This window comes from Mustelus asterias, chromosome 1 (genome assembly GCF_964213995.1).
Source record: "Mustelus asterias chromosome 1, sMusAst1.hap1.1, whole genome shotgun sequence".
Lineage (NCBI taxonomy): Eukaryota > Metazoa > Chordata > Chondrichthyes > Carcharhiniformes > Triakidae > Mustelus > Mustelus asterias.
The window spans coordinates 58,575,517-58,598,486 of NC_135801.1; the positions used below are offsets into that span (position 1 = coordinate 58,575,517).

At 40.6% G+C, this 22,970-nt stretch overlaps 1 protein-coding gene across 13 annotated transcripts in view; it reads left to right on the forward strand.

Moving 5' to 3' along the window:
• Nucleotides 1-22,970, forward strand: part of arfip1 (ADP-ribosylation factor interacting protein 1 (arfaptin 1)) — a 179,464-nt gene that overhangs the window by 124,528 nt on the left and 31,966 nt on the right. For 9 of the 13 annotated variants that reach the window (XM_078212690.1, XM_078212672.1, XM_078212737.1 and 6 more), the window contains 3 exons: nt 793-901; nt 14,216-14,311; nt 18,657-18,769. In XM_078212690.1, coding sequence (XP_078068816.1) covers nt 793-901; nt 14,216-14,311; nt 18,657-18,769 — 318 coding nt within the window. The remainder of the gene's footprint in view (nt 1-792; nt 902-14,215; nt 14,312-18,656; nt 18,770-22,970) is intronic. The other 4 variants (XM_078212709.1, XM_078212765.1, XM_078212717.1 and 1 more) reach the window with 1 other exon arrangement.

Here is a 22,970-nt window from a genome sequence, read left to right on the forward strand (position 1 = left end):
GTATAGAAATGGACAGAGACACTAGCCCTTTAAATTTAAGTGAATCAATAAACTTGAATTTCTGTCATGTCCTCAGAATATCCTAATGATTACTTTTGAAATGTTACTGTTATGTAGGCAAAAGCAGAGCAGTGAGATGAATTAAAATAAATCTGTTTCAGGGGTATCTTGAAAGATGATTGTTGACAAGAATATCTCCAGAACTTCCCTGCTCATTCAAATAATGCATAATACAAATTGTATTTTTACATCCACTCGAACAGCCCTCTGTTCAGCATCTCTGACAGTGCAGTGCTTGATCTGTACTTTGCTGAAGTGTCAATTTAGGTTATGTCCCTGGAGAGGACTCATGACCTTCCGATTAAGAGTACTGCCAGTGAGCCAGGCCAATATCGAATTTAGACAAGGACATGAAAGCATTACCCCAGTGGTGTATCATTCATATAAACTATCTTCTCATTGCTGTTAATGCCAGCAGGAATACAAGGGAAAATTTTCCATTGAGAGATCTATTTCCTTCGTGGTGATAAAATTAGCTGATACAAATGTACACGTGAATGATTTTTTTTCTGAATTATTTGGAGTGATCTTTTCCGAGAACTCTGGTGATCTCTGTGATGTCATAACTGTCCTCATGACATTACAGTAGAGCACATGCTTCAGGTATCAGTGTGAATCGGCACTGCTATAGGGGACATCACTTCTTAAAACCTCATAACAGTACAAATGCCTAAATGTGCTCTCATTTGGGAACTGCATTTGGATTACCCTTTCCTTTCTAATATATCTCAGGACATGAAGCACATGATGACTGGTGGGCCTACCCTGAAAGAAACAAGAATCGTTTCCAGCAGCTATGGTAGCCCCTCTGAGGGAATCATTGAAGCCGAACCATACAGAGGTAATAGATTGGTTTTATATATTCTGTTTCTTTTCACAATGAATTTAGTTGTCATTCTTTAGTTTTCTGTTTTATATATTCAAAATAAATGCTGCTTTGTTTGATTTAAATATTTGCATATTTATATTTGTGATGAATCATTCTGTCATCGTTGGGAACTTCTACAATCCCGCAGAGTAGTGAATGTAGTTTCATGTGACCTTTATCATTCTGATTACTTAAAAATAACTACTTGCGTTAATAGATGATTGAAGTTCCTTCTCTCCATGTTGCCACTGAAAGAGTCATGGGTACTTAGATTTTTTTCCAATGTGTGCGCTTCTGTGGCTTTCAAATTGTACAAAATAAGCTCTAATTTGGAAATGAAAGATGCAATAACCAGATTTCTCACTAATAGTGGCCATGCCAAGTTATTCAATACGATAGAATTATGGAACCATACAGCACCAGAAACCATTCGGCCTATCACACCTCTTCGAAAGAACCTCCAAATTAAATCTTTTCCTCTACCCTTTTCACCCCAGCCCTGCATAGAATCATAGAATCCCTACAGTGCATAAGAGGCCATTTGGCCATCAAGTCCACAACAATCCTCTTACAGAGTACCTTACCCAGGCCCTCCCTCCTGCCCTATCCTTGTAACCCCACGCATTTCCCATGGCCAACCTACATGCCTTTGGACACTCCCCCGTCGCCCAATTACTCTCCTCACCACTTCGCCCACCTGCCATCCTACCAGTCTGCCCATGTCTCTCTCTACCTGTTTCCAACCCTACCCACCTCCCAAGTAACAAACTCGAGATACTTAATTTTAAATTGAATTGGAGATTGGGAGTTGAGAGTTCAGGAACTACGCTGCTGTTGGGCCTCTGGACTTCTACGCATGAGCTGCCCAGGCACTGCACATGCACAGTTTGTCCATTTTGTAGACCCAGAATCGGCCCTGGGCACATTGTAGCAGTGAGAAAATAGAGGTCAGGTCACCTGAAGGGACCATTGCAGAGAAAATATCCCAGGGAGCAGGAGGTGGAGAGAGGAAACAGGGAGAAGGTCCAAAACAATAAAGATGATCTCAAACCAAGGAGTGCAGCAGAAACAGCTCCCAGAAGACAGTACCAGGTAAGGGACAAGGACAGAGGTCTGAAAAAGGTACAGTAAAGTAAAGTTGAGAGAAAGGAACAGAGCATTGGGCTCCAAATTAACAAGAGGGAGAGCTGCGGGAAGTAGATTTGAAGCCCGGAAGGGCAGAGAGGGCAGCCGAAGGCTAGTAAGGGCAAAGGTAGCTTTTTGGAACAGTAATGTGGAAGGTGAAGCTTAAGTGTACGCAGAGATCCAGAGTTAAGGAATCTCGGAAAGTAAAATTGAAATCCTGGAGGTGGATCATTGTTGAAGCTGTCTGAGTGGGAGGGACATTTGGAGAGAATCCCGGGCAAATTCTCTGAATGTGGTGAATGACAGCCCTCATGAGATGGACAATGTTTCAGTGAGGCCAGTTTGCTCACAGTCTAACAAGCGTCTGGGTGGGCTATTGAGAAATACATAGAATCTGCTTTGGTCATATCTGTCATTTACTTTGGAGTGTGGTATCTGACATTCACCAATTAATTCACGAGTACTACATACTTATCCTGTATATTAGAATATAAGAAAGATAAGGGAAATTGTGTTATCTTTCTGAGTTTGTATGTATCTTGAAAGATATACAATGATAAAGGTGAAGGAAAATTTGAATCATTTCTCGTGTTTCTAGTGAGATCTTTCCGACCTCTTTTCCTGGTGTAATATAGTTCATTTCACTTGTCCAATAAATATTTTATGTTATAAGATCATCAGTAAAATCACGTGAATTTGTTCCATTACCTTTCACCACAGTTTATTTTAAAAAAAGCAAAGTTAGGATCTGTCAAGCCAGGTTTCACCCTGGAATCTGAATTGTCCGGTAGTAACATCATCTGGGATTGTAACACCCACCCTGCCCCTCGCCCACCAACCGACTCTCCCACCTGCCTCCTACCCCATCACACTCGCACCCGACCACCTCACCCACACTGCCCACTTATCTCACAGATGTAACTCATCTACCTTCCCACTTAGAGACCTACAGATCCATTAACTGATACGCGCCCAGTCGCCGACGCGCGCCCAGTCGCCGACGCGCGCCCAGTCGCCGACGCGCGCCCAGTCGCCGACGCGCGCCCAGTCGCCGACACGCGCCCAGTCGCCGACACGCGCCCCCCCCCCCCTTTTGCTGACGCGCACTCCCCAGTAACACACTGATAGACGCTTGGGCTCCTTTAATCGCTTACCAAAATATGGCATGTTGTGTGTAAATTGGGGCATGCTTTCTGTGCTGATTCTCTCCATGGATTCCGGTGATGAGGGAGGTCTTCTACATTGTGGATTGGAAGGTTGCCCAAAAAATTGTATCTAAGTAATTGGGTGATTTTCTGTCTGATCTCTGTCAGACACAGTGGTTCCAGCACTGATTGGAAGATTTGGGCCATTATTCCAGCTGGGGCCCAATCAGTGATTTTTAGCATAACTTCCTTGGTTTTGTGCTCTGTGCCTCAGTAAACCAAGGATCCCTTAATATTGAACTTGTCCAGTCACCTTCAAAGACTTTTGTCTGTACACCCTTCGCTGCTTCTGTACCCCGGTTTAAATTGGGCAGTAGTTTATATTGTCTCTTCTCACGTGTCCTGTCAAAATGCATCACTTTCCACCTCTCTGTCAAATTGTATGTCATACATTGTCCAATTTTACCAATCTGTGTCCTTCTGAGGTCTACTATCCTCCTCGCTGTTTGCTGCATTTCCAAATTTATCTGCAAACTTTGCCATGTATATTCAAGTCCATGTCGCTAATACATATCAAAAAACCAGCATGAAATATGCATAATTTAAAGTGGCTCACGTGTTCTTGAATGAGTCTTTCATGTGGGTGCAAATGCTCTTTGTCTTCCTGGTGACATTTATTTTCTTTTAAGATGTATGGTTTCTAGTAGAATATTAAATGTGTTCTCTTGTCCAGCATGTTGCTTGGTTGCTGATATGGATGCTGTTTTAATCTGTAGTTTAATAAAAAGGTTGATATTCAGACTTGTTCCCAAATTTACATTGTTCTAAAGTGGATTTCAGTGTAGAAATTTGTCGTGGTTAAGCTGTGTGCATTTTCTCATTGTGGGGCTGCATTTTATTTGGGTTTTGAATAATACAAGATGCTCCAACTTGCCAATTGAAAATCCATTTTATGAACTGAAGATATCAAATCTAAATGATATATTGACGCTATTTTGAAACAAAGATCAATCCGAAACTGAGACTCAGCTCACTGTTGAGTCTGGGAAAGAGAAGTCTTTCCGCTTCTGTATTAATTCAAATCAACTCCTTTAAACAACTAACAGTTTCTTTTTACCCTCACCACCGCCCCCCCCCCCCCCCCCCCCCCGCCCCCTCTCTCCCGTTCTACTCCTGCTTTCCCTCTGGCAGAGAGTCATCAAGTTGTTGTTCCAGAGTTTCTCCGAAAGCTGCTTTTAATTTGGAAACTTGCAGAAATCTGATGCAATATGTTTCCTTTCGCCCAGTCAGTCACCTCCATCTTTTTATGATGGTACAAATTATATGGAGAATTATAAGGATAAGGCCACCTTTATTCAATATTGTATTTTGATCTTCACTTGATATTTTCGATGGCTATGATCTACATGCTTCATGTAAACTGTAATACATTGTGAAATGATAATGTGACTTTGAAATTTAAAAATGAAAGGAAATTCTTTAAATAGCTGCTGCTCTTTCATAGTTGAGGTGTTGCTTGGTTCTTTGGTCAGTTCTGTAATTGAGTTTATTGTTCTGGATGTTTTGATATGACCAACATTGTTTAAATTGTGAAATTGTTCATCTTTCTGTCAAATATTAATATTGCTATGGTAAATATTGTGCATCTTAGCAACATGGTTCGCTTGACATCGAGATCATAATCCACAGGATATGGTAGCTAAATGGAAATTAGATTAGATAAACAGAAAAAAGATAATCAAAGCACAGGATGTCAGTTCCTTTCGGGATGAAAATCATCGTGTGCAATATCAAATACCAGGTTTTTTTGGCTTCCTCATTGAATTGATAAGCTTTTGTCTTTTAACTGTGACTGAAAAATTTAAATTTAAAAAGCATGAGTTATTATAATTAGCTGTTGTGGAGCCTTTTATTTTCCACTCTTTCATAACCAGCTGCACATCTTAAGCAGATGCCAATAATTTCTTTAAGTCTGGCTTTCCTAATGAAAGGTTCTTCAACAGAAGGATGGGTTCACTGAACACGTTGAATACCTTTTATACCACAACAAAGATTTCCCTCTTATAAGCACTTACTGCTTCAATTTTTAAAAAACTTTTGTTTCCTTTAATGGTTATAATGTAGATTTTATGTATTATAAGGACTTATAGAAAACTGTACTATTTAATTTCATTATATAAAATAGTTTGATGTAGATCAATTTTACTGACCATAAAGTTAGCCAGTATAACTTTTATAAATTAAAATTGTATTTAAACCATTTGGAACAAAATTAAAAATTACATCAACTCTTTTTGGCAGAAATTGGCGTTCTTATAAAATAACCTCAAGTATAAAGACTATAAATGTTTTTGCAGCTTGAGTCCAGTTATCCACTCTACAATTATGTGTGTTCACGAATGTCCCTGATTTGAACCCATTTGAGTGAAAGCTTCAGGATGGATTGTATCTTTCAGCTCCATAGTTACATTTTAAGCTGTACTTTGCAGACACTTCAGTAAGAGTTCTTTGCATTCTTTGGGTCAGGTCAGGTCTCACCTTTTGCTCGACCATATTAAATTTGCACAAAATAAAGTGCCTTACACAAGTGAATTCAGCAGTTTCAAGTCTGTCGTAGTAGTTAATTCACCTTTGAGTGAGGTGTGTGTTGGGGACCTGGTTTGGCTCATGCCTTTTTGCTGGGCTTTTAATTGCATAGTTTATTTTTTAGGTTGGATTTTAATTGGCACTGAGATGCAGATTTTTTTCCTCCACTGAGAATTGTCCTTGGTTATGGCAGATAATTGAGTTTCCAAAAGAAAAAAAATATTTTAATGCAAAGCAGCAAACCATGAAGTGCATAGTGTGATATGAGTGGGCTTGGAGTTTCATCAAATGGTTAAATGTAATGTCTGAAGTGAACAACTAATTTCAGGTGTGCAATTCTGGGATGCTGCTGTTTAGAGTTGAGTGTTCCTCACAAAAATGGGTTTGGAGTTTGTTGGGCAAACATCTGGGAATGTGGTTTGGAGAAACACTTCTGCACCTCTTGGCACCTCATCGAGCTAAGTGCGTGTGTTAATGGTTGCTAACAATGGGAGTCCTTCAAACTTTTAGATTTAAGTTCTCTAAGTATAATTGAAAACTTGCACTTATGTGAAATCATCTGAATAAAGGAACCAAAATGCCCTCAAGCAATTTGATTTCTTTTTAGTGAATTAACTACCATGACAGACGTGAAACTGCTGAATTTGTTTTTTTAACTTTGAAATCTAACTGACGAGACTGTGGATGGAACACACCTTTTAATGAAAATAGATTTGACTTTAAAAAGTCTAAAGAGACCACACTGTGCAAGTTGATCTTTAAACACGCAAAGTTGTTGAAAGGTCAATACAGTGACTGTGGGAATCATAGTTTAAAAGTTCAGTTGTAGTGAACTGATGGGAAGTTTTCCTGCTGGTTTATATAGTCTCTTTGCTAGGGCACTTCTGATTGATACATGGTAAACATCAGGGCCCTCGTAGGTAAATTCCATGGCTGCTCAATTAAATGGCTTGATTGATTTACTTGACCTTTCAATGTGCTAAAAGACACCAGCATTTTAAATGTTAACATGTCACTTTGTATGATTCAAATTGTAAAATGAATACTTGATTTGTGACATTTTCTAGGAACTACATACACTTCTCGAGCAGTCCATGTGAAGAAACAAAAATCACTTATGATCGTACTATTTGAGTTGTATTTTGTGGAAATGGGTTTAGTTAGCAATTTAATTATGATTTCCTCTTGGAGTACTTTATGTATGTAGAAGCAGAACTGACACCCACCATTCAAAAGCTACCTAGTAACCCATCAGGTGATGGATAAAAGTGAAAACTGCTTCTGTTTTTTTTGTGCAGGTTTCTTTAGATAAAAGTAACTAATTTGCTGACCGTACTTTTAAATGCTTTTCCAGAAGTTACATTTCACATTCGGAGCATCTTTTCAATTGATTGACCTTCTTGATGAGACTTCTAGTATTACTCTCGTGGAGCATTTTTTAATGCTATTGAGGACATTGCTAGCATTTCAAAATAGTTCGGTAACTTTGAGGCTTTTCACACCACTGCCCACATCCACGTACACCATGTGGGAAACCTCTATGTTTATGTAACTCAGATGTCACCTCAAGTTGAAGGAACCAATGCATTACGTGCTAGCCTTGTAATCGCTCTTCATATTCCCTACTATTTTAATGTCATTTTAAATTCTATGATGTTGTGTTTGGTTTTGGGGCAACCTCAAAGACAGTAAGTAGCAACTCTGTGGCAGTGTGAGTTATGATCCAGCTTTTAAGCTATCATGATATTTGGAGGATGACATTTTCAAACAAATTACAATCGGCTTTCTGTAATTTCTGACGTTTTTTTATATATGAATTAACCTGTCAGCAACAACAGAAGCCTAAAGTATGTCTGGATTGCTTATGTCCAAGTCCTTCTGTTAATGCTGCAGGACAGCACTGCAAACTCCTCTAATCTGACTAGGAAAACTCCGGGTTGTAAATAAAGCAACATGGTGAGAGAGTCTGCAATAAAGTTTCCCAGTTGTCGGAACAGAAGTAGGCCATTCAGTTCCCTGAGCTTTTTCAGTCATGAGACTTAATCGTTACTGATCTATTTCCTAATCCCATTTACTATTATAATTTGACAGTAAACGGAATAACTATGCCAATATTATGCATGTTTGTGTTGACTGTTACATTTTACAGTTTATACAATCAACCAAGACAGGCAAGCATTGGACAATAACCACTCTAAAGTGTACATAGGGAGCAGTAGAACCTAACATTGTTAGTACCTTTCAATCTTCTAGCCAGTTCAGTATTTCTGAAGTGTGATCACTTATTTGTAGGCAATTGTGACAACACATTTGTACATAGCAACCACAAGTAGCAAATTAGTTACCAGTTAAACTGTTTATGTGGTGCTGATTTAGGGATAATTGTTGGCCAGGGTGTGGGAAAACCTCCTTACTCTTATTCCGTAGTGACATGGGACTTCTTGCGTCCACTTGAATATGTAGATGGACCCTTGATTTCACATCCGATCTGAAAGATGTACCTCTGTCAGTGTAGTGATTCCACAGTATTTCATGTGTATGGAACCCTAGGTTATGGACTGAATTCCTAGGATGGGGCTTGAATTTTCAATCTTCTCTCTCCCAGCAATGTATGTTAGTAGCCAATCAAGCTAACCCTGGAAAATGTATTGTGTGATGTAGATTCCTGTCAGGTGGTTAGTTTTCCACCAACTCATTAAGTGCATCTTTTCAACTAGATTTTATGGGCTTGATATGTTAAAGCTGATTTACCCATTGACCCTTATACCCCTGAGTTCCTATCTTCTCCAGATGCCATAATCAGCTTTGAGCTGACTGGAAGAAGCAGTGCAGTATGTGGCATGGCCAGCAGCCTTGGCAGAAGATACATTTTCGCTGTTCCAGTTATTCAGATCTCAAATCATACTCCATTCGTTGGGACATACTGTACACCTGACAATTCCTCTAGCTTAGCATTGTGCAAATGTTGGGAAAGTTGATAGACAGTGGGGAAGGAGTGGTCCTGGAAGTGTTCAACATTGGCTCCAGACCCCATGAAGCGTCATGACATCATGGGCAATCCACCGATTGCCACCTCCTACCCTACATTAACTGATGAATCAGTATTTCCCCAGCAACTCACCGAGCCTCCATTAACACAACCTTCCAAGCTAGCGATCTCTACCACCTCGAAGGGTAAGGGCAGCAGATGCATAGGAACACCACAACTTCCAAATTCCCCTCCAAGTTACAAGCCATTCCGACTGGAACTATAATGTTGTTCCTTCATTGTAGATGGATCTGAAACTTGTAATTCCCTTTCCTATTGGAAATGTTGGTGTACCTACGCCACATGGACTGCAGAGATTCAAGAAGGTGGCTCACCACCACCACCTTTTCAAGTGAAATTAGGGGCAGGCAATGAATTCCGACCTTTTCAGCAACACACACAACCCATGAAAGTTTTTTAAAAGCCAGCATAGTGATTCCCCAAATAAATTTCTTATCTCTTCCATCCCCACCACAATTGCTGCAAAACTGCAAGGTAGATATAATCTGAACCAATATGCATCTGTTTGCCAAAGTGTGGCACAGTGGTTAGCACTGCTGCCTCACAGTGCCAGGGACCTGGGTTCAATTCCTGGCTTAGGTCACTATCTGTGTGGAGTCTGCACGTTCTCCCCATGTCTGCGTGGGTTTCCTCTCGGTGCTCTGGTTTCCACCCACAATCTAAACAACGTGCTGGTTAGGTGCATTGACCATGCTAAATTCTCCCTCGGAATACCCGAGCAGCTGCTAGAGTATGGCGACTGGAGGATTTTCACAGTAACTTCACTGCAGTGTTAATATAAGCCTACTTGTCACTAATAAATAAACTTAAACTTTACTGAAATACATTTACATCAAGTTAGACACGTAACTAGGTTGAATCCAAGCTGGTGTGAATCCAAGTGGAAAATTTACTCTAGCACTTTTAATGATCAGTGCTGTGGAATCAGTCCAGAACCAAGTCTACCACAGAGCTCCTCTATTAGGTTCTTCCATTTTCACCCCACCATTCCCAAACAATATTTCAGTTCCCAGGGAAATACAATATGATTTGATGTGTCTAAGAAATAATAGATTCCCCATTGTTTCTATCTTGAAGAGAGAGGAGCTCCGTGGTAGACTTGGTTCTGGATTGATTCCATAGCACTGACCATTAAAAGTGCTAGAGTAAATTTTGCTTGGCAATTACACCAACTAGGGTAAAATATGGTTGAGTGTCTAACTTGGTGTAAAAGTATTTACAATTACACTGATATTTCTGGACATGGGCAAATTAAAACTGTTGCCATCTCACTGAGACCGATAACAGAAATTTAACCTTCAGTTAATAGCTGACACAATGACATGAAGATCTGGCATCAAGTTATAAAACTTTTACTGTAGCAAATTATTGAAAGTTCTATTGACTAAAGACTATTTATTTTTTTGTTGGCAGCTTATACTTTGCAGAAAGGGACTTTCTCCTTTTATGCTTAATCGTACTCTCCATAGAATTATAGTCCTTATAGCAACCACTCCACAGTTGCTCCCAACGTCCAATGGGTTCTGTATCCTCACTTCACTAAGTAATAACTTTAAGTGACCTGGTGCTTTCCTCAGTTTTTGGAGAGCTTCTTAAATCTGCCACCAGCAGTAAAGCCTGTTCCAACGGTTCTTCTTTCCTTTGGCCATGTCAGAGCATATCTCCAGGAATCTGTAGGATATGTCTCTCCCACAGCCAGTTGTGGTAGCTTGCAAAGTCAAGCAGCCTTTTCACTTGGCTGACCATGCAGAACTATGATATTTTTTGATTTGTAGGAAAGCCTGTAATGTGAACTCAAAAATGACTTCCTCTGCTCCCTTCCCCATGGCAACATGAAAGACATTAACCTTGTATCTCGGGAGAAATGCTAATTAACTATCTTTAATCCCACCTCTCTTTCATTTTAGAAGTAAATGCATAGTTTACAGCACAACTGTTTATAACCCGGTACCTTCAACATCTTTCTGGAACTTTGAGAGACTCAGAATCTACTCATTGTAAACTGCTGCCATTGTCTCCAAGCATAAATACCTCTCACCTACTTCCAGTAAAGCAACCTAAGATTTCCTTTAACCTCTAATAATCAACCCACCCAGGCTTACAGCTAGATAGATGCAGAACCTGTCATACGAACTCTTATCATAAATTTAAAGCTACAATCCCAAACTATAAGCATAAACTTCATAATTGTAACCGAACTATGAAAGCCAGCATAGTTACCAAGAGGCAAGAAATTAATTTTAAAACAGAGTAATGTAGATAATTCGCCAAGTCCTAGTAAAGTAAAAAAAAGTAAAGTTTATTTATTAATCACAAGTAAGGCTTACATTAACACTGCAATGAAGTTACTATGAAAGTCCCCTAGTCACCACACTACGGCGCCTGCTCGGGTCAATGCACCTAACCAGCACGTCTTTCAGACTGCAGGAGGAAACCAAAGCGAACCCACGCAGACACGGAGAACGTGCAAATTCCACACAGACAGTGACCCAAGCTGGGAATCAAACCCAGGTCCCTGGCGCTGTGAGGCAGCAGTGCTAACCACTGTGCCGCCGTACTGCCCAGTGTGGTATAACTTCCCAATCTTCCACTAATACTGAGAGATAAAAAGTACTATCTTTGCTAAACTAGAGGAGACATTGGTTGGTAGTGATACTTGAATAATCGGAGCTGAATCAGTCACCCAAACAAGTTACCGAAGAAGGGGACAGTATTTCAAGCATAGCGGATCAAATGGGGAATGCAGTAGGTGAAATTGGAGGTCGAAAAGTGAGGGATCAAGCTCTAATTCTTCTAGGATACTTTGAAACTGAGCTCCACAGATCTTCAGAATACCACACAGACAGGAAGATCTTTCTATTTAATCCAATCCACTAAAATCCCTCCACATTCACACAGCAATACAATTTAATCACTCAGTTGATAGGAATATGTACCACAGGTATTAAATTTGCTGGTAATGTATCCCCGCTATTGTAGATAGTTTCTAGCTGGAAAATAGTATATTAAAAACTGTAATAACATTAAAAATACTTGAGAATTAACACCACAAATAAAAATGAGTCAGTGAGAAATTACATTTATTTCCACACACAGGTAGGGTTGTGACTTTTAAGTGCTTTCTCACTTGTGAAATTAACTTCCATTTTTACCTCCTCCCCATTTTACATTTTTCACTGACTTTACACTTGTGGGTGCATATTGTGTGGTGCTCATTTTTGCAGTTACAGAAAATTCTAAAACCAAAATACACTGTCACTTAACTGCTGAAATTTGATTTATTTCTTCTCTCTACGAATTTCTGAGCCAGTGTCAGCTTTGGCTCAGCAAGTATCACTCTCACCCATGAGTCACAAAGATATGGATTCAAGTCCTACTCCAGGAGCTGGAGCACAAAATTGAGGCTTGACACTCCAGGGCAGTACAGAGGGAATGCTCCACTGTTGGAGGTGCTGGCTGGGATTCTCCCAAAAAAATGCAAAGTGCTGAATTCGCGTAAAAACGGGAATAACGCCCGCTGGTTTTTTTTAACGGGATTTTCAAAATGAATCTCCCACACTCTGAGCACTGCTGAGTGCCTCAGGAAGATTCACGCTGAAAATCCAGGGGCATGGCCTACTCACACCCGAGAGGCTTGCAGCAGAGCACTGAGCGGGCTACTGCGCATATGCTGATCTGTCATAGCAGAGATTTGCGCAGTAGCGCCGCATTGCTGGCCAACCTGATTGCTGGCCAGCACAGCAATCCTGCAACACTGCCCCTCTGGGCAAAACCCCCCACACCACCCTTCTCAGCAGCCCCGATCAGCCCTTTCCCTTCCACTGTCACCGATCTTGACTGCAGAGTGGCAGCGGGACTCTCTCTTCCCCCCCCCCTCCCCCCCCCGTCCCCGTCCCCGCTTCCCCCAGCACTGCCAGATGCTTGGTGGGCAATGCCAAGGCGCTTTTTGGGCATAGCCATTTTGCTCCTTGGGTAGTGCTAGGGGCCAGACTGGCAATGCCCAGGGGACACCCTTGAGACTTTAGTCCTGGGCCCGCTAATGATATTAAAATGAGAATTTAAATATTTAAATCAGCTCTGCACCAGAAATCAATGAGGAGCTGATGACTCCGGAAATCTGGGCCAAGGAGGCCATGGCGCCCAGCGGGGAACCTGCTAAAAGGCCTCCGCTCATGTCTCCCGGTGCGCTGCGCTGACTGGGAGAATCGCCCCCACTGACTTTTTGATGAGATATGAAACCAAAATTCTGTCTGCTTTCTAAAATAAACTTAAAATATCCCCTGGCATTACTTTGAAGAAGAACGGGGGATTTATCCTTGGTATCCTAGTCGATATCGAGCCCTCAATCTAACATGACAAAACAGATCATCTTTTTAATCACATTACTGTTTTTGTTGTGTGCACAAACTCGGTGCCTCATTTCTTACATTACAGCAGTGACTACACTTCAAAAGCATTTCATTGGCTCTAAACCACTTTGGGACGTCCCTAAATCATAAAAGACACGGTATAAATGAAAGCCTTTCTTTTCTTGATGGTGTCCCACGCCATGCCCCCAGGTATCTTCAGTTTTTTTCTCATTTTGATACTTTGAGCTGTTCCATTTCTTAAGACTTGTGATCAAAGCATTGGTGATGTTGATTGCTGCAGAACTGTATGTTCAAGGCGTTGTTTCTCCGACCAGTGGGAAATTGGATATTTTGCACTCAAATCCCAGCAGTTATACCAAAATAGTAACTGTTGGCACCAAAATTGTAGGTATCATGTTTCTCAGAAACCATCTTTTAGGTGTAGTCACTAATTACAATATTGAAAAATTACTGAAGGTACATTGTACAGGTTTTTGTGGTTACTGGCTCACCCCTCAGATGTAATTTGGATGCACGCATCTGAACCAGTATTGAAAATTAATTATTTGTCAGAATGGTACACTGGGCTAACAGCATTTCTTAGGTCTTTTTTTTATAAATTGCATTTGGCCTACCTGTGAGCCATAATTGTGCTTTGCAGATACATGAATAACTTATACCCATATTAAACATATTGTGACATTGTGTTCGCTCATTGACGATCTATGTGTAGTTTGTAAGAGTTCAGGACTAGCGAATAATAATTCGCAATGTTTTTATGTGCAGAGTTACTGCAAGTACTTTCCGAGCATCATTATTAAATAGATTATCCAATATAAATGTAAAATTATTTGCCATTAGTGTGTAATTGATAGATGTCCTCCTAACTTTTAAGCAAGGTTACAGGTCCGCACATCTGTTAGATGGATTTTATAACTGTTAACTCTCCTGGATATAATCACATTGAGTTTGAAAATGCTCCATTCTTTGGATGTTTTTGATATTTCTTACTGTTAATCTTTGCTATTTTCAGGTACCTCTTTCTTTCCAAAGAGTCCAGTTATGTTTCCCAGCAATGCAGCTGCTTCCAGATTGGCTGAACATACACAGGATGTTTCTGGTCATGCAGGTATTCATGGCTCTGCCTGGAGAAGTGATTATTTTTCTCAGCTGACAATAGACTAACACGCAGTCATATCAGCTTTATAAGTAACTGGGTTAATTTCTTCTGATCTGCATGATGCTTACGGGCGTCTCTTGCACCCTGGCACTAATGGACAAATCATACAAAGTCATGGTGGCTTTTCCTCTTACTATTCTCTATTCAGGCTTCCATCTTAACAAGCATGGATTTTTCAAGTTTTTCAGCAGCTAACATTTGAAGTGCTTTTAATGAACTCATTCTTAACACTGATCACTTTTTTTTTCATAGGGAACATTTTGATGTTGCTTCATAGGTCACATGAAATGCAAGCTGAAACCATAAATTGAAAGTGGCGGTTGGAATTTGGCCTCAGTGACGACAATGATGATTTGCACTTTGATCACTGACACATAATTAACAATTACAGTTTTGCTCTGTAATGCTAATCCTATCCAACTGCAAAATCCTTTTAATCTGTATATAAATGAACTGTAAAATGTCTCATTGATTTTATCCAGTGAGCAACTAAGCAGGAAATCACTAGATTCAATCCCCAAATTGAGCTGCATCAGCTGATCTCAACCAGGGGCTACGTTTGACTTCAGCATCCTGGGATGTTGATGGAAAAATTAGCCAGAATTCCTGGCCTTGATCACAATCCAATGTCCTGCTGGAAAATGCACGTAGGATTTGGTTTTGATGTCCTTCCTCCTGCTGGTCAGGTAGTCTGCCAACAAGTGCTGTCTTGAGTAATGGCCACTTGGACAAAATACCAAGGGGCAGCCATCTCCCAGAGAAGCAAATACATCTGAACGTGCTTAGACCTTTTAAGCATCATTTTTATAGTTGCAAAATACAGAGTTCACTGTTCGAACTAAAACGTTAATCTCCAATGTATCGAAAATTAGAATGGAACGCCAAGCGTTCAGTGAGTTCAGCTGCTCTGTTCTTCTCTGAGGATCTTTGTGAGGTTAAATGGGTCTTAATTCCTTTCTGTGTTTCAAAACTTCTTTGCCTTTTTGATCTTTTTCAAGTTTGGCGGAATTCCCTTTATTAACGTAAACACAAACAGCAGATGCTGGAATCTGAAACAAAAACAGAAAAATGCTGGAAAATCTCAGCGGGTCTGACAGCAACTGTGGAGACTGAGTAGAGCCAGTGTTTTGGGTCTGGATGACACAGCTCTGCTCTGTCGAAAGTTTATCTAGACTTGCAACGTTGGCTCTACTCTCTCTCCACAGATGCTGTCAGACCTGCTGAGATTTTCCAGCATTTTTCTCTTCCTTTTATTAACATGCTGGTGTAATAATTGAATAGTGTTGTTTTTTTGCTTCAAAGTTGCTTTGCATTTCTGTATTTTTGTAAATTTGTTCTGAGGATGCAATCTGTTTGTGATGGTACAACAAACCTGTTGGGAATGATTTGTAATAGCCACTGACATTTGCTTGGCAAAACATAACCTTTGTTGACTACCGCATTTTCCACTAAAATCTACCTATTTCACATTATTTTACATGTTATTATTTATATTTTATTATATTTAAAAATATCTGGTTTGCTGTCCCTTTTCCCCTCACCCATATAAGGGAGAGATTGGTTTGATAATTTTTTACATCTTTCACCCTTCCCAACTTGGATCTAAGGGGAGGTGATGGTGTAGTGGTGTTGTCACTGGACTAGTAATCCAGAGACTCGGGGGACCTGGGTTTGAATCCCACCATGGTGGATGGTGAAATTTGAATTCAGTAAAAATCTGGAAGTCTAATGATGACCATGAATCCATTATCGATTGTTGTAAAAGCCCTTCCCTGGTCTGGCCTACGTGTGATTCCAGACCCACAACAATGCAGTAGACTCTTAATGCCCTCTGAAAGGGCCTAGCAAACCACTCAGTTCAGGCAGTTAGGGATGGCCAATACATGCTGGCCCAGCCAACAATGCCCACATCTCCTGAACGAGTATTAAAAATATCTTTTCTGTTTTGTCACTATGAGCTCTTATATAATCAGGAAGGCATGGCAGTCAGCTGAAGTATTCTGCCTAACAGTAAATATCATTCATAAGTTTGTGGGTTTTCCTCACTCTCCTTCATCTTGCAAGATGGTATAGCACATTTCTATGTGGTATTCACTTACTTGTCTGAGCATTGGTGAACCCCATCATCACACCTTGATTGGAAGTTCCAGTAAACTATTTGGACCACAGAGTGACCGTATGTTTCCATAGTTTCTGCCTCAGTGTCGTGGAATACATTGTGAAGGAATCTGTTCCTCTTCCCTGAAAGTAAAACCCATCATTATTGTATAACATTGGAAGTACTGAGCTGTGGACTGGTGGATCATAGCTTTGATTTCCTCTGCACCACTGACCTCAAACTCGTGGCTATAAAGGTGTTACTTTGGAGATGCGATGCTTTCTCATAGCGATGGAGGGATAAGTAAAGGCAGTGAAGTTGCATGCTGCCGTTATGCATTTCCCATTGCCTGGTTCAGAGCAGCAGATCATCTGCCCTTCTGCTACAATTGGTGTCTACCACAGGGAAGAAGCGGAAACATAGGCTTACGATTCTCCACTTCTTCTCAACTCACTGTTTTCCAATCAGTAAAATGAATGGGCAAAAAGAAATGGCAGGCTGAAAAGTGCAAATGTGGACAACCCAGCAAATTTCCTAAATTGAAGGGTTAAAATGGAATTGATCAACTTTCATGGGGAAATGTTATCGGAAGTATTTAAACTTTCACAAAGCACACCTGACATATCAATACACCGTGTGCTGCAATATTTACATTTACAGAACCATATTGTCTGCTGGAGTCACTTGTATATAAACTGGAAAGCGAATATGATAACCCATAATAAAAATGGTTCATCATTTTATTACTTTATGGATAGGTTGGAACCAAGATTCTATACAGTGTTTTTACCTTTCTCATATCCTTTTGTATTTGAACCAGCATACAGCTGCTTAACTTAATATTAATTCTTGCCTTTGCAGCATTCTCTTTCTCTTGTTTAGTCAGCAGTGTCTAGCATGTACTAAAATCATGTGGTGAGCTACAACTGGAACATATTGTCATGCTGTGGTGCAGATATAACCAATTGTGCCTCTGTATAATTTACTGGCTTTTATCCGTATTTCTATTGTCATTACATTATATCTATTGTGTAACGAAGGCAACCAGACTGGAATATAAAAAGATGATAGTTTCATTGCTGTATCTGTTTCATCTCCAGTTGTTTCCCATGCTCTCCTCCCCCTCCCCATCCTCTGCACCACCTCTGCCCAGTTCTCCTCCCAGTCGACAACTTCCATTTGACTTGTGTTCCTTTGGTGTTACCATGCCTCTGATGCCTCACCCACTTGACAATCATTTTCCACAAGCTTTAACAGAACCAGGAGGCTTTGTGACTATAGTCCAGTCACAGGCCAAGCCTGATCCTACCCTCAAAACACACAGGGTGTCCACATATAAAAGCTTCCAGAAGGTGTCACTGGGTTACGTTTCCAGATAAGGAACCAGCCTTTCATTGTAACACCTGCAGCTTTGAGATTAGAATTGGAATTTGCCACTGAAAATCCTGGCTGATAATTAATTCAGTACAGAATGAGGATAGAACCTGCTTTCACCATGTTCTGTGTAGCTCAGTACAGTTATCATTTAGTATATCAAACCATTGGATAAACTTAAATTAACAGTAGTGACCTTCTATTGTGCCAGAGTATGGCATGTTTTTAATATTCCTGATCTTGAGTCTGCTGGAAATAAGTAAAGCAGAGCTTCTCATTATAACTCCCTAAGAACACACACATTGCTACAGTGGTTAAAAATAACCATGCCTCAAGTCTGTTTATCCACCATGTAAATGCCTCTAATTTGCATTTTCTCTGTAGCAAATCTTAAAAGGATACTCCCAAATAAAGAATGATGATGGCCTTATCGAGTATTCACTTATTTCTTCATCCTTTCTCCCAGTAGATGAAAGTATGTAGGATTTTAAAATGTACCTTTTTAATGACTGGGTTTGGGGCAGGGCGCCCACCTTTATTCATCTTTGAGGTTAAAGCATGGCTTTGACTGTTCTCTACTAAAACAGCCGCCACTACTGAGCTATATACATCCACATGTAAGTTCCCAACAGGAAGCTTAAGTTGACATAATGAAGCTGGATTGGAGAAGTTGTTCAATGCAATTTTCCTGGCTTTGTTTTTGCTTTGTCATCTTGATTCCTTGTGATCCTGTTTAATCCCATTTTATTTGTATGTGTTAAGATTTTTTTGTGTGAAGTGTTATTTAAATACTCACTATACATGTTCTTCATTTAAAAACAGGTGGTCTGAAAAACACTCAGAGTGGTCCAGTTGTCATTACAGATGATCTATCTAAGAATATTGCTCTTGAAAAACTTGAGCAGGTGAAAAAATGGAGCATAAGCACATACAAGGTATGTTCGGTGAAGCTCTTTTCCATATATTCGCAGCTAGAATATAGCATGCAATTATTCAATACATGTATAGAAAATGGATATTATAATACAAGATGTTGGCTATGTGGTTATGTTACTGTCTCACACTATTGTGCTATTTAGACATGTACCTTGTAGCCACCGATGCTTTTTAATAATGTTGACTTTTAAAGAAGTTTGGCAAGACTCGCAATGAGTTCCTTCTCCAATATGTTAGTTGAGTGGTGTTTATATGCAGCTGAGGGAAGTAAATTAAATTTATTTTTTCAGATTCCTTTAACTCAAATTGCAGCTCCCCACCCACCTCAGTCTTTGGGTTCTTGCTTTCTCTCTCACTATTTGCCAGTCAATAAAAGCAAACTAGTGATCTGTTCAAAACTTCTCTTCTTGCCATTTTTGAGCCAACAAAACTCTGAAATGGTACCTTATTAGCTTGTTCTACACTGTCAGTATGGTCATCTTTCTTACACAGTTTATTTCATTATATGTCCTTGTATATGTCACTAAAGCTCACTGGTATTGTTAAATATATCCTGAAATATTTATGATTATTTTTATTAGTACATAAGACTGGTGGAATTATGAATTTTATGGGATGCACTTGAAGCTGATTAATGCAATGTTAAACATAATGTTTTATTTTATATATCATTCATAATCGGTCCTATTCCCTTTAGTAGCCTACTAGATCCTGCTTGTAGTACTGACATATTTGAAAAAGCCACAACTTACTTGTCATTGAGAAGACATTTACATGGACGGTAGAACATTGGAATTATTTCCTAGATTACATTATTCCTTTCTGATTTATTTTAATAGGTTGTATTATGACACAAGACATTACTCATTTATTAACTAAGGTACAAAAAACTTGGGGAATTGATTTTAAAATCCTTTCAAAGTTTGGCTATTTTTCTCTTTGGTACAGCCCTATGTCTTGTTCCTTTTTGTTATCAAAACCAATTGGAAATGAATATCCAACCTCATTTCATTATTGGCATTGAGTTTGAATTTTGTTCTATTATTTGATCATGTGTCCATCCCTAATTGTCCTTCTATAGTTGGTGGTGAGCAGCCTTCTTGAATTACTACAGTCCATTGGTGTAGCTACACCCACGGTGCTGTAAGCAAGGGAGTTTCAGCATTTTGACCAAGCAACAGTAATGGTTCCAAGTCAGAATGGTGTTTGACTTGAAGGGGAGCTTGCTGGCGGTCATGCTTCCATGTGTGTTGTTGCATTTGCCCTTCCAAGTGGTAGCAGCCACAGGTTTGGAAGATGCAGCTGAAGGAGCCTTGGCAGTTCCTGCAAGACATATTGTAGATGGTACACACTGCTCTCTCTGTGCACAAATGGTGGAGTGAATGAATGTTTTTAGGGTGTGGATAAGGTGCCAATGAAGCAGACTACTATATCCTAGATGATGTCGAGCTTAAGTCTTTTTGCAGCTACGCTCATCCAGGCATACGGAGAGTATTCCATCACACTTCTGACTAGTGCCTTGTAGATGGTGAAAAGGCTTTGGAGAGTCAGGAGGTGAGCTATTCAATGCAGGAATTCCAGCTTCTAACCTGCTCTTGCAGCCACAGTATTTGTATGATTGGTCCAGTAAATTTTCTGGTCAGTGATAACGCCCCAGCCAGGATGCTGGTGGTGGGGGTTTCAGCGATAGTTGAATTTCAAGGAGAGCTGGTTAGATTCTCCCTTGTTGGAGATAGTTGCCATATGTGGTGTGAATATTTTTTGCCACTTTTCAGGCCAAGCTGAAATGTTGTCCAGATCTTGCTGCATCCCGACACCAACTGCAATCTGAGGAGTTGCAGATAATTCTGAATACTGTGCAGTTATCAGCCAACATACCCACTTCTGACCTTATGCTGGAGGGAAGGCATTGATGAAGCAATGGAACATCGTTGGGCCACAAAACGACCCTGAGAAACTTTTGCAGCAATGTCCTGGGGCTGAAATGATTAGCTTCCAACAACCACAACCATCTTTCTTTGTGCTCAGTGTGATTCCAACCAGTGTAGAATTTTCTCCCTGATTTCCATTGACTTCATTTATACCAGGACTCCTTGATGCCACATTCGTCTAAATGCTTCCTTGATATCAAAGGCAGTCACTCTCACCACTGGTGGCTAACTCATTTGGCCATATTTGAACCAAAGCTGTAATGACGTCTTAAACCAGTGGCCCTGATGAAATCCAAACTGAAGATTAATGAGAGGATTATTCTTCATACAATCACAGAATCCCTACACTGCAGAAGGCGGCCACTTGGCCCATCAAGTCTACACCAGCCACAATCCCACCCAGGTCCCATCCCTGCAACCCCATTTACCCTGCTAGTCCCGCTGACACGAAGGGGCAATTTAGCATGGCCAATCAACGTAACCCGCACATCTTTGGACTGTGGAGGGAAGTGGAGCACCCGGAGGAAACCCACGCAGACAAGGAGAGAATGTGCAAACTCCACACAGACAGTGACCCCAACCAGGAATTGAACCTGGGTCCCTGGCGCGGTGAGGTAGCAGTGCTAACCACTGTGCCATCCATTCTTAACTAAGTCTGCTTGATAGCACTGTCAACAACCCTTCCATCACTGTTCTTATGACCAAGAGTAGATTGATTGGGCAGTAATTGACTGATTTGGATTTGTCGTGCTTTTTATGGATAGGACATCCCTCGACAATTTTTCACTTTGTCGGGTATGTACCAGTGTTGTAGCTTCCTGGGCCAACTTATAGTTCTGGAACACATGTCATGAGTGCTATAGCTGAGTAGGACGAGGTATCAGAGGTGTTGGCAGGCTTAAAAGTGGACAAATCTCCAGGTCTGGACGAATTGTGTCCCAGGCTACTCTGGGAAGCAAAGGAGGAGATTGCAGGGGCTCTGACCCAAATTTTTAATTCCTTTCTGACAACGAGGGAGGTACAGTAAGAAGTCCCACAACACCAGGTTAAAGTCCAATAGGTTTATTTGGCAGCACAAGCTTTCGGAGCGCTGCTCCTTCTTCACCTGAAGAAGGATATAGATATAGGATATAGAGTATAGATATAAGGATATGTAGGATATAGATGTAAGGATATAGAAGATATAGACCTGAAGAAGGAGTGAGACTCCGCAAGCTTGTGTTGCCAAATAAACCTGTTGGACTTTAACCTGGTGTTGTGAGACTTCTTACTGTGCCTACCCCAGTCCAACGCCGGCAACTCCACACAAGAGAGGTGCCAGAGGACTGGTGATCAGCTGTATGGGTCGACATGGTGGCACAGTGATGGGCACTGTTGCTTCACAGCGCCTCGGACCCGGGTTTGATTCCCAGTTTTGGGTCACTGTCTGTGTGGAGTTTGCATATTCTCCCCATGTCTGCGAGGGTTTTTTCCGGGTGCTCCGATTTCCTCCCACATTCTGAAAGATGTGCTGGTTAGGTGCATTGACCCGAACAGGCGCCTGACTGTGACGACTAGGGGAACTTCACAGTAACTTCATTGCAGTGTTAATGTAAGCCTACTTGTGACACTAATAAATAAACTACTTTATTTTACTAATGTGGTCCCGCTATGTAAGAAGGTTCTAGAGATAAGCCAGGGAACTACAGACCTGGAGTCTCATGTCAGTGGTAGGGAAACTATTGGAGAAAATTCTGAAGGAGAGCGTCTATCTCAAATTGGAGAGGCAAGGTTTCATCAGGGATAGTCAGCATGGCTTTGTCAGAGAAAGGTTATGCCTAACAAATTAGATTGAATTTTTTGAGGAGGTGACCAGCTGTGTAGATGAGGGTAGTGCAGCTGATACACTTTACATGGATTTCAGCAAAGCCTTTGACAAGGTCCCACATTGGACTTATAAAGAAGGCAAATGCACATAGGATACAGGATAATTTGATAAAGTGGATTCAAAATTGGCTCAATTGTAGGAGACAGAAGCTGATGACAGAAGGTTGCTTTAGTTACTGGAAGCCAGTGTCCAGTGGTGTACCAAGAGATCTGTGTTGAGTCCCCTATTATTCGTCATTTATATAAATTACATTTTTAACTATGTGGGGGATAGGATTCGCAAGTTTGTGGATGACACAAAGATTGGCTGGGTGGTTAACAGTGAGGTTGAGTGTTTTGTGTAACAGGAAGATATGGACGGAATGATCAAATGGGCAGATAAGTGGCAGATGGAATTTAACCT